Genomic DNA, 12,706 nt, shown 5'->3' with positions numbered 1-12,706 from the left:
CACTTATTCAGAGGGTTATTTCCCCTTCAGTCTGCGACCGGCATCCTGCCAACTACACCACTTGTCAGAAATGCTATGTCATTGGTGCCCCATGCAAGAAACAGTCAGTATGCAGATTGAAAGTACAAGCTTGCAAGAAGTGAGGCTCACCACAGGTGCAGGAGAGCCCTGAGTAACCTCCACAGTGGCTATTTATTGAAACAATCCAAAACAGGTGTGGGGAGTGTAGTAATCACATACAAGGGCTATGTGCTTAAGGATCAAACGAGCAACCAATCTCCTTTCATTAGAGCAAAGTTACTTGAGGGCTTGTCCCCAGGTTGCAAAATATCTCTAGGCCAGCCAGGAGACTGTCCTGATCTCAGCATTTCCCTCAACAACCACTGACTGTTCTTATAAGCATGGTGTTCATTCTCCTACAGTGCAATAGATAACATGCCTGATTATGGATCAGATAGTTGTGCACTGTCTTTTCCCTTCAGCCCTCACCAGATTGGGAGCACTTAGAGGGTAAGAACTCTATGTCCCATGCAATCCCTTCAAATAGTCTTTCGCAATGAATAATGAGAATGTTTGCCAAATTGCATGAAACTTAACAACCCTTTTCCTTTCCCCATCATCATTTGACAGTAACAAACAACCCCATCCTGGATGCCAACTACAAGATCTAGCTCCTAAGAGTAGCTGGTTCTTTTTCAGAGAACATGTGTATAGCCTGGCCTCTCTAAGTCTTACCTCTGAAGTAAGAATAATGGTTCTTATCAATGAAGCCCAGTGCTACAAACACAGATTCTCGAGTTCAAGACCATTATTTTAAACTCTCCTTGGACCCATGCACCATTTACCAACTAATGCTAGAAACTGAAAGCTTGTTTCCAGCCAAATGGCTCTTCTTTTATCACAGATGCCCAAGTGCACAGCTGTTGAGAGAGCAACAATGAGGACTCCAGGTAGCCTATTGGCTTTTGCAACAATGAGGACTCCAGGTAGCCTATTGGCTTTTTATTTCCACGAGTGTGAAGATTTCCATCTCAAGTGTGGAGACAGTTCATGGCTTCAGGAAAAGTCCTGAGTTTGAGGCCTGCTGTTCTCTTGAATCTCATGATATAATGTGTCAATCAGTTCCCAACCCATGAGTTGTGAGCAACTGGGGTTGACAGTTGTCACTCCAGCCTTCTAGCCAGCTTTGCCCTTGTAAGGAAGAGGGAGGAGGCAGAGCTAGAAATATCAGCTATGGGGGAATCAAGCCAGCCAGATGCTCTTGTTAAGAACTTAAATCATTCAATCCTTCAGCTAAGACTCCTTAAGAAGGGTCAAACAGGCCAGGTGTGGTGATTCACGTATGTAACCCTAGCACTCTGGGAGGACAAGGTGAGAGGATTCCTTGATCTCAGGAGTTCGAGACCAGCCTGAGCAGGAGTAAGACCCTCATCACTAATAAAAATAGAAAAAAAATAGCTAAGAGTGGTTGTGGACACCTGTCGCCCCCAGCTACTCTGGAGGCTGGGGTAAGAGGATCACTTGAGCCTGAGTCTAAAGTTGCTATGAGCTATGATGAAGCCACAATACTTTACCAGGGTGACAAAAAAAGAGAAATGTCAAGAAAACTTTAGTTTAAGGTTCCTAAATACTTATCCCTTTACCAATGGAAGACCCCAGGAAAATATGATTGCTTTGGGGGGAATAAATCTCAGTGATACAGGAATTATCAGGGCACAGGCCAAATTAATTCCTAAAGAAATGGTTTTGGCCCTGCATATTCTGGGCTGTGCTGCTCAGAACTTAGCTAGAATATTTAGAGCACGTGTATTCAGTTCTGTCCACTCCACACCTCAGGAGTAAGTAGCACAGGAGAAAATCCAAAGGAGGGTAATAAGGAAGGAATAGGCAATGCAGTCAAATAAAGGGCTGTCCTAGAGAAGAGATTGAGACATAAGCACCACCTTCCTTGATTTGTCATGTCAAAGAGGGATCAGACCTGTTCTCTGTGGCCTCAAGAGGCTGAATTAAAAGCCTATTTTCTACTGTCAGAACTGGAATTTCTCCCAAGCCTTCTGTCACTAAATCTCATATTCTTTCCACCAGCCCAGGCTGCTTGCCTATGGAGGTACCACCCCATTCTGTAGCAGAGGGAGGCACTTTAGGAAGACAGATCTCAGTTCCAAATAAGAAAGGTGATTTTATAGTCAGAGCTGTCCAAGGACAGACTATGTTGTAGTGTGAGAGAATAGAGTACCTCCTCATATAAATCCTGTCAACACAGGGGTTCAATTGGTTCAATCACTTGGTAGGAATACCACAAAGAGAATTTGGGCATGGATGGGTGACTGGGTGAGATGACCTCCCAATCTCAAAAATGAACTAATCTCTTCCTGCTGTATTTTCCTCTAACACTTCGTTTATACACTTGCTATGGTTTGCCTTTTGTATGTGTCTTCCTCCCTGAACTATGAATCTTTGTGGGGAGAAGGCTATCTAGGAAACCAAGGAAACATTTACATCTCTCCTATGTATGTGCTAGGCCGTCTGCTAGGTACTACACATTCTTTGTCTTATTTCATACCCTCATATAATAATGCTATGTACTGGGTGGCACCTGTGGCTCAGTGAGTAGGGCGCCGGCCCCATATGCCGAGGGTGGCGGGTTCAAACCCAGCCCCGGCCAAACTGCAACCAAAAAATAGCCAGGTGTTGTGGCGGGTGCCTGTAGTCCCAGCTGCTCGGGAGGCTGAGGCAAGAGAATCGTGCAAGCCCAAGAGTTAGAGTTTGCTATGAGCTGTGTGATGTCATGGCACTCTACCTGAGGGTGGTACAGTGAGACTCTGTCTCTTAAAAAAAAATAATATCATGGGGGGGTGGAAGCAGAGAGAGGGAAGGAGGGAGGTGAGTGAGGCCTTGGTGTGTGCCACACCTTCTGGGGGCAAGACATGATTGCAAGAGGGACTTTACCTAACAAATGCAATCAGTGTAACCTGGCTTATTGTACCCTCAATGAATCCCCAACAATAATAATAATAATAATAATAAATAATGCTATGTACTATTAGTATTCCCTTTTTACAGATAGGGAAATTGAGACTCAGAGAGGGTAAGTACTGCCAAGGTACTGCTGATGAGTGGTCAAGCTGCATTCAAACCAGGAATCATTTGCTTACACTACCACACTGACTTCCTCCTAGAGAAAATGCAATAAATGTCTGCTGACTAGAGCCAAAGAGCTTCAAAATAGACCAGTATGTTGTTTCCTGTTGCTATGCTCAAATTTTCCTTCAAAATATTAATATAAACATCCATGCTCGAAATGACCAATCTAAAGTGTTTTCTTAATTATCTACTCTCTTTTAAAGACAGTGGCACAGCATAAAAACAATCCTAAGTAAGAGAACCAAGTTTTTATAAACCTTTCCTATCCATTGAAATTCCTCAAGGCCTCTTCTTTCAGGTGGGCCCTGGCATCCCATCAGAGCTCTGGACCACTGTAAACAGATCAGATCCTGGCTTTCTGCCTCAGAGACTGACAGCTGCACCCATCTTCATAGGGTGCTCTCTAGGACCTTGCTCTCCACACTCAAACCCAACTCTGGACAACTCAAGATTTCCTCAAGCAAAACAGTCCTACTCAAAAGGTCTTCACACTTACTTAAACTTCCAAACAAAATCTATCTTGAATTTCAAATCACATTATAAACCTACTCTGGTAGGCACTTAAAAATATTTAATCTCTCTGCCAAATGGGGCAAAAAAAGATTTTGTCATTAGAATTAAAGACGTCGGCATGTTTGGACAACCAACACATACGGCCTCTGACACTCCATCTGTCTTAAGAAGTAAACCAAACCCAATCTGGCCAACCATTTTTTTTCAAACAAGAAACTTAAGCATCACCAAGGGAAATTCCTACTGCTCAGTTCCCTGGGTGGGTTTCAGGTTTTCCATCCCTGGGCCTCTGGGATAAGATAGCCTGCTGGCACATGCACCATTAAAACGCTGTGCTTTTCAATCTGACATTTGACTCCAGAGAACCAAAAGGCCACATTCAATATAAATTTAACTCATTAAGGTATCTACCCAGATGCTGATGTTTCAGAGTGACTTTATTAAACATGAGAGAGCCAGCCTGGCTCCAGCAAGAGCACAACTTAATGAAGCTATATTTCCCATGAGCTCCTGGCCCCTATGCATCCATCAGATGAACTTAAATTAACCTGTAAATGAACTTATTTGCATCCATAAACCCACAGAAATGTACCAGCGTAGGGTATCTGAGATACCAGTCTCATTTTTAATCTCATACAATTCTCTTATAAAACTGATCCTAAAATATGATCCTTTCTATAAGTTCTTTTCTTCTTTATTACAACAGGAAAAAAGGGAAATTTGAACCACCTAAGGTACACATTTCCTTAACTAGTTACCATGCCTTAAAAAAAAAAAAAGAATCTGGATCGGCACCCACAGCACAGTAGTAACAGCGCCAGCCACATACACGGAAGGTGGTGAGTTCGAACCCGGCCCGAGCCAGCTAAACAACTGCAATCAAAAAATAACTGGGCATGTGGCAAGCACCTGTAGTCCCACTACTTGGAAGGCTGAGGCAAGAGAATCACTTAAGCCCAAGAGTTTGAGGTTGCTGTGAGCTGTAACGCCACAGCACTCTACTAAAGGCGACATAGTGAAACCCTGGCTCAAAAAAACAAGAAAAAGAAAAAGAAAAAAGAGAAGAATCTTTGATCGTCTTTCCTAGGGAGAAAACCAACAGAGTACAACTTAGAAAGTTACCAACAAAAAGACCTAAGTTTGGGTGTTTTTTATTTTTGAGACAGAGTCTCAGGCTGTCGCCCTGGGTAGAGTACCGTGGCGTCACAGCTCACAGCACACAGCAACCTCCAACTCTTGGGTTTAAGCGATTCTCTTGCCTCAGCCTCCCAGGTAGCTGGAACTACAGGCACCCGCCACAATGCCTGGCTTTTTTTTTTTTTTTGGTTGCAATTTTCATTGTTGCTTTAGCTGGCCCATGCTGGGTTTGAACCTGCCAGCCTCAGTGTATGTGGCTGGCCCCCTACCCTCTGAGCCATGGTTGGGTGATTTTTGTCAGTTCATTTAAACTTTAATCCTGATTTCCATCCAGCTCAAAGTGAAGAACTTTTCCATTTTGACCATTAAACCAAAGAAGTCCAGGGCGGCGCCTGTGGCTCAGCGAGTAGGGCGCTGGCCCCATATACCGAGGGTGGTGGGTTCAAACCCAGCCCCGGCCAAACTGCAACCAAAAAATAGCTGGGCGTTGTGGCGGGCGCCTGCAGTCCCAGCTGCTCCAGAGGCTGAGGCAAGAGAATCACGTAAGCCCAAGAGCTGGAGATTGCTGTGAGCCGTGTGACGCCACGGCACTCTACCGAGGGCAGTAAAGTGAGACTCTGCCTCTACAAAAAAAAAAAAAAACCAAAGAAGTCTGATCAATGATAACTTTGTCAGAAAAGGAACGTACACTTACTCAATAGCCACAATGTACCACACTTCTTCATCTATTATAGCTAATCCTTATCATAGCCACATGAGATAACTATTATTGCATAAGTGACAAATATTTAAGTCCTGTGGATGGCAGAGACCGTGTCTGGTTTATCTCTGTACTCCCAGCACCAAGCATGGGGCCGAGGACACAGTAAAAGCCTGCCAAATGCTTGATAATAAATATATGACTACAAGAAAGAAAGAGAAATTTGAAAAAAACATGCAATCCAAATTTTGCTCTCTGTCCCTAACTAAAACCACTGCCTGGGACATATCTACACATTGCAAATAATCTATCCAAGTTCTGAGGTTTGCTTCAGAACAATTCAAGGCAATTTATCATCTTTCCAATGTGTATGCCAAAAAGATAGCATCAAGGCCTGGTGCAGTCACTCACGCCTGTAATCCCAGCACTTGGAAGGCTGAGGCTTCCAAGTCTCAAAAAATAGCTGGGCTTGTGGTAGGTGCCTATAGTCCCAACTACTTGAAAGGCTGAGACAAGAAGATAGCTTGAACCCAAGAGTTGGAGGTTGCTGTGAGCTAAGACACCACAGCACTCTACTGAGGGTGACCAAGTAAGACTCTGCCTCAAAAAAAAGATAACATCCACATTTGGTTATACATGCCATAAGGCAGAGCCTGGTTCTATTTCACTTCTCTTTTTCCCACTCAGCACACACTTTGAACAAGTGTTTAATGAGCTGAGCTATGATGATAGCCATGATGACACCTTTGGCCATCAAGAGAATAAACAGAACACAAGATGCACACAGCCATCAGAAGAATTGGTCTGAGTTGAGTTACATCCCCTCTCGGGTCTCACTTTCTTGTTTGTACAAAGGGAATAGCAGAACATACTCAAAAGATTGTTTCCATTTGTTTGAAAAATACTTACTGAGGGCGGCACCTGTGACTCAAAGGAGTAGGGCGCCAGCCCCATATGCCGGAGGCGGCGGGTTCAAACCCAGCCCCGGCCTAAAACTGCAAAAAAAAAAAAATACTGAGCATTAACCATGTGCTAGGCATGGTGCTAGGTATTAGGGCACAGAAGTCAATGTGATCATCACATCCTACCTCTCGGAACTCAGTCTCATTGGATGCTGTGAGACTCACACGAAATAAAAAAAGGTCTTTTACAAACCTCAAAGGACTATACAATTATGAAGTATTGCTCATCTTCCTGTGTTTCCCAACTGGGACAATGGCATCACCATCCACCCAGTTGCCCTAGCTATAAATGTGAAAATTACCCTCGACTTCTCACCTTCATCCTGCCTACTCCCATAACTCCAATAAATCACCAAGTCTCTTTGATTCTCCTTCAGAAAGTCTCTGACATGTATTATTTCTCTTCCAGTTTTCCATGCTTCTACATTAGGCCCTTTGTTCCCACCTGAATAATTACAAGTCTCCTTACAGTAATGATAATGGCAAACATTTATTGATCAATTACCACACCGCAGGCACTGTGCTAAAAGCTTTGCACGCACAATGTGTTTTTTTTTTTTTTTGAGACAGAGCCTCAAGCTGTTGCCCTGGGTAAGAGGGCCATGGCATCACAGCTCACAGCAACTCCAGCTCCTGGACTCAAGGGATTCTCCTGCCTCTGCCTCCCAAGTAGCTGGGACTACAGGTGCCTGCCACAACACCTGGCTATTTTTTGGTTGCAGCCGTCATCGTTGTTTGGTGGACCTGGGCTGGATTCGAATCTGCCAGCTCAGGTGTATGTGGCTGGTGCCTTAGCTGCTTTAGCCACAGGCACCAAGCCATATGTTTTTTTTTCTGAGACAGAGTCTCAAGCTGTTGCCCTAGGTAGAGTACCATGGTGTTATAGCTCACAGCAACCTACAACTCTTAGGTTCAACCAGTTCTCTTGCCTCAGTTTTTCTATTTTTAGCAGAGATGGGGTCTCACTTTTTGCTCAGGCTGGTCTCGAATCAGTGAGCTCAAGTAATCCACCCACCTTGGCCTCCCAGAGTGCTAAGATTACAGGCGTGAGCCACCGTACCCAGCCTTGCATACACAATATGTTTTAATCCTATAAGGCACACACTAGCACTGTGATTTGTAGAGGAAGAATCCAAGGTGCAGAGTAACATATCCTAGGCACATGGCTAGTTAAGTGATGAAAGTACAGCTCAAATACAGATCTCTAACACTCTATCCTTATCCCTTACTGGACTCCTACCTCCAGTCCCTTCCGGGTCAGTCTACACTCCTTCCTTTAAGCTGCTGCTGGAACATGCTCAAAATTCCAAGCCGATATGACCCTCTGCTTTAAATGATGGCCAATGGCTACTCACCACCTCTAGGTTAAGATCTAAAGATTACAAGCCATTCTCCAGTGTTACTTACCTCCTGTCCCACCCCACAGACTTGAGTGAAGACATTCTCATTGCTCCCCAAACACATCAAACTCCTTGCTGACCCATCTCACATTCTCCTTCCTCTGCCAGTCCCTTAACTAACCTTTCCTTCTGGACAGGAACCTCCTGCTCTACAGCCTCAGCCCAGGTATAAACTCATGTTACTGCACTGTTATAATTACCTCCCACCCCGCACAAACATACATATACACACTTCCAATCCTGAGTTCCTAGTACAGTGGTGAGTCAATCAGTAAACTAACCGACTGGTATGTAGTGGTGTTAACATCTTACCACACTCGTCCAGTAAGCAGATCCAGTCCGGTAAGGTAAGACCTTTTCCCCAGAGGACGTTAAAAAGAAATATAGTAGCTCTTATGCTCTCAGGCAAACTCAGGAAGACAGATTGCTTTCAGCAAAGTAGATTGGTTCTCCACTACCTGCTGGCAGCCTCTCTCCAAGCCTCTTGAAAGCCAATCAGCTTAAATCTCCCCTAAAACTCACAAAGTAAACTAGCTCCAGACCAAAAGACCATAGGAGAAGAGCCCTCTGAGATGGCGGAAGAGGTAAACTAACACTTTCCTCCAGCATTTCAAAATGCAGACAGGTTAAAAACAATGACTCTAATTACCATGAACATCAGAGGAGCCAGACTGAGACAGTCATGAGAAAAAAAAATCTAGCAATAACAAAATGTAACTCTCCTCTCCATCTCCAAGCTAAAACTGGAATCATAGGCCACAAATGGACAACTAAACTGCCTCCTCACTGTTCTCCTTGCTCCCACCCTCACCCACACCCCACTATCCAAAAAAGCAGCCAGATGATGTTTTTAAAACCCTATCAAAGATTAGGACACACTCCACCATATCACCCACCAATGGCTTTCTATCCATTTGGAATAAAATCCAAACTCTTTAGAAAGAAGTTCAACGTCTAATCCCCACCCCCTTATTTCATATCACTCTCCCTTAAATCACTACATTCCAGACACAGGAGTCTTCTTTCTGTTTCTTAAAATCTGCCAACCTCCAGACCTTTTTCCTGTGTTCTTCTCCCTGCCTGGACGTCTCCTTCCCCAGATTTTTACAGAGCTGGTTCCTTCCCAAGGCTCAGTTCAAACTTTACCCTTTCAGGATTGGCGCCTATACTCAGTGGTTAGGGCACTGGCCACACACACTGGGGCTAGCAAGTTTGAACCTGGCTGGGCCTGCAAACAACAATGACAACTACAATAGCCGGGCATTGTGGCAGGCGCCTGTAATCCCAGCTACTTAGGAGGCTGAGGCAAGAGAATCGCTTGAGCCCAAAAGTTTGAGGTTACTGTGAGCTATGACGCCACAGCACTCTATCGAGGGCGACATAGTAAGACTCTAACTCAAAAAAAGATAAATAAATAAAAACAAACTTTACCTTTTCAAAACAGCCTTCTCTGACCATTCTATTTATAGTGGCAGTTCTCCCGCCCCATCATTCCCTATCTGATCATCTTTTTTCGTTTTCTTTAGACAATTATTTTCCTCATTTATTTTCCTATTTCTGTCTTCTCCTTCATTAGGGTGAAGGCTGTATTTTATTCACCCCTGTGAATACACTGCATGCAGTAAGCACTCAAACAAGAATTTCCAGAATAATGTTGACTATGAGCAGATGAGGTCTCTCAGGATAGGCTATTTTGTTCTTCTGTCGGAATGAAGAAAACATCTATTTAGCTCCCACTGTGTCCTGAGCCTTGTAAATCCATAATCTTCCTTTCAGAAAGGTAATTTAACTAGCTCAAGTTCACCAGCTAGTTACTGGCAGGCTTCTGGGCTAAAAAGTTGTCTGTGTAACTTTTAAACCCCAATGGGGGGAGGGCTGTCACTATGATTCACGCTCACATTGCCATAACAACAAAATCAAACATGTAACATATCTAAATTACTTTACAGTTATTAAAGCATCTTCACATTCATCTTACTTTAGAAAAATACATCCCTCCTTGTCTAGTGGTAAAAAAAAAAAAAAAGGAAAAGAAAAATACAAAGCACTAAGAATGCCCAGAAAGCCACACAACAGGAAGAAAAGTAAACGTGTATCAAGGTGGAATACTCGGTTGTAGTGGGGGCTAGGGAGGAGTCAAGGGAAGGCAGGCATGAAGTACATACAGTATTTATGGTTCAGAGGGATGGGGAAGCAGTGAGTCACCCGGTGAAGGGTTGCACAACGGGAAACTCAGATAAGGCCAGGCTGTAAGGCAACAAAAAGTGAATCACAGAAGCTGGAAGAACTTTAGGCCTCACGGAAGCCAAACCCTGGGTGATAGGTGGGGAAACAGAGGCCTCAAAGGGAATGCAACTGCTCACGTTCACTCAGCAAGTAAACAGAACGGGAACCAGTCCCCTTTTCTCGCCATCGAGGAGGCTTTTCAAGGAGAATTCTGAGTTAGGGGGATGGGGAGAGGCTGGGGCAGATCACAGACTCCACAGAGGAATGGGGAAAGAGCTGGGATAGGACCAGGAAGCAAATAAACGCTATGGTGGAAGGCAGAAATGAGCCAAGAAGGAGGCACCAGCAGCAGCTGGGAAGGTGGGTGAGGCCAAAGGGAGGAGGAAAAGACGAAAGAGAAAAGCAACAGAGTGAGGGCGGAGGAAAGTGCTGTGAGATCAGGGTCTGATGGAGCCTGGCAGAGGAGGGAGAGCCTAAGAGGGTGGAATGAGAGTCTGATGGTAGAAGGAAGAGTTCAAGTCTTGGGGAGACACTGAAGGGAGTCAGGGGAGTCAAACCAGAAGTCCCGCTCCCAGGGGAGAGTTCCAGGGTCGGAGCAGACTCCGAGGCGAGTCTGACGAAGGGAGAGTCCGGGCCCAGAGAGGCTAAGGAGAGTCTCTGGGGAGTCTGAAGGGGCCGGGCCGACTCACCGCGCTTGTTTTTGGTGCCGTGCTTCTTGGCAGCCGTCAGCTCCTGCTCGATCTTCTTCTCCAGGAACTCCTGCTTCTTGCTTAACATCTCCTCTGTGTCCCGGAGCCGCTGGATGGCCTCCTGGGGGGTCGGGCCGCCCTTGCCGGCCTTACCCCCTCCAGCCCCAAACAGCTTCCCGAACACAGACATGGTTGCTGCTCGCCGCGCCGGCCTTCGCCGCCTGCTCCGGCTCGGCTCGGCTCGGCTCCGGCGACCGCTTCCAGTCCGGCCGCTCCCCGCCGCCGCAGGCCTCTCCTCTGCCTCCGCCCCGGAGCTGGGCCAGGCCTCGCCACCTCCCACAGGCCCCCACGCCCGGCCCGGCCGGCGTCAGGGCAACGCACCACTTCCTACAACTCCCGCCGGGCAACGCGCCCGCCGCGCCTCAAACCTAATGGAAGGAGGCGCGCTGCATGCCGGGAGGCTATAGTCTTCCGGCCGGAGGCACTCTGGAGTCGTGTTTTTTTGGTCTAGCTGGGGTCAAAAGGCATGATGGCATTCTGGGAAATGTAGTTTACTTGGACCTTGCTCTGTAGGGGTAGAAGAACAGGGAGAGAAATAACTAGATACACAGGCGTTAGATACACAACAGTGCTTAAAATTTTATTGTTAATGTAGAATATAGCTATGGCTGTTGTATATTCATGTAAAATTGCCTTAAAAACATCTTGAAGGCAACAGGTGCCTCCAGTTCCAACTCTGTCAACTCAATGGTCATATAAGCTAAGTAGTAGCATTATCTATTTTAGTAAGCACAGTAGCCCCCCCTTATCTGCGGTTTTGATTTCGGTAGTTTTAGTTATCCGCACAAACGGAGGCCTGAAAATATTAAATGGAAAATTCCAGAAATAACAATTCATAAGGTTTAGATTTCCTTCCTCAGTAGCATAATGAAATCTCAAGCCAGCCTGCTCTGGATGTTAATCATCCCTTTGTCCAACCTGTTCACGGTGACCAGATCGACTGTGGGGTATCACAATGCTTGTGTTCAAGTAACTCTTGTTTTACCTCACAGTGGCCCCAAAGTGCAAGAATAGTGATGCTGGTAATTCAGATATGCCAAAAGAAGCGATGAAGGGCTTCTTTCAAGAGAAAAGGTGGAAGTTCTCTACTTAAAAAGGAAAGAGGAAAAAATTGTATGCTTAGGCTGCTATGATCTACAGTTAGAACGAGTCTTTTCCCTGTGAAATTATAAAGAAGCAAAAAGAAATTCATGCTAGTTTTGCTGTTGAACTTCAAACTGCAAAAGTTACAGCCACTGTACATTAGCGCTTAAGATAGAAAAGGCATTAAATTGGCTCTGCACCTGTGGCTCAAGCGGTTAAGGCACCAGCCACATACACCTCTGCTGGCGGGTTCGAATCCGGCCCGGGCTCACCAAACAATGACGGCTGCGACCAAAAAATAGCCGGACGTTGTGGCGGGCGCCTGTAGTCCGAGCTACTCGGGAGGCTGAGGCAAGAGAATCGCTTGAGCCCAGGAGTTGGAGGTTGCTGTGAGCTGTGATGCCACAGCACCCTACCCAGGGCAGCACCTTGAGGCTCTGTCTCAAAAAAAAAAAGAAAAGAAAAAGAAAAAGCATTAAATCTGTGGATGGAAGTCATTAACAAAAAGATGTGACATGTTGCACCTGAAAGCATTGAGCCTATATGAAGACTTCCTCAAGGAATTCCCTGAAACAAGTGACGCCAACCTATTTATGACAAATAAGGGATGATTACACAGACTCAGGAACAGGTTTGGATTGAAAAATATAAAGTTAGGCCGAGCACGGTGGTTCACACCTGTAATTCTAGCACTTGGGAGCCAGAGGAGGGTGAATTACCTGAGCTCATGGTTCCAGACAAGCCTGAGCCAGAGTGAGACCTCCTCTCTAAAAATAGCCAGGTAGAGTGCCT

The 12,706-nt window shown here is 45.5% G+C and overlaps 1 protein-coding gene across 1 annotated transcript in view; it reads right to left on the bottom strand.

The window, feature by feature from the left end:
• CHMP4B (charged multivesicular body protein 4B) overlaps nucleotides 1-11,133 on the bottom strand; it is a 60,494-nt gene extending 49,361 nt beyond the window's left edge. Inside the window, exon 1 of the mRNA XM_053573949.1 lies at nucleotides 10,772-11,133. Within this exon, the coding sequence (XP_053429924.1) occupies nucleotides 10,772-10,961 (190 nt within the window). The 5' untranslated portion in view covers nucleotides 10,962-11,133. The remainder of the gene's footprint in view (nucleotides 1-10,771) is intronic.
• Between the last annotated feature and the right edge of the window lie 1,573 nt (nucleotides 11,134-12,706).

The sequence above is a fragment of the Nycticebus coucang genome, chromosome 21 (assembly GCF_027406575.1).
Source record: "Nycticebus coucang isolate mNycCou1 chromosome 21, mNycCou1.pri, whole genome shotgun sequence".
Lineage (NCBI taxonomy): Eukaryota > Metazoa > Chordata > Mammalia > Primates > Lorisidae > Nycticebus > Nycticebus coucang.
The sequence above is the reverse complement of the archived record's forward strand: the minus strand, read 5'-3'. Positions and strand labels throughout refer to the sequence as shown.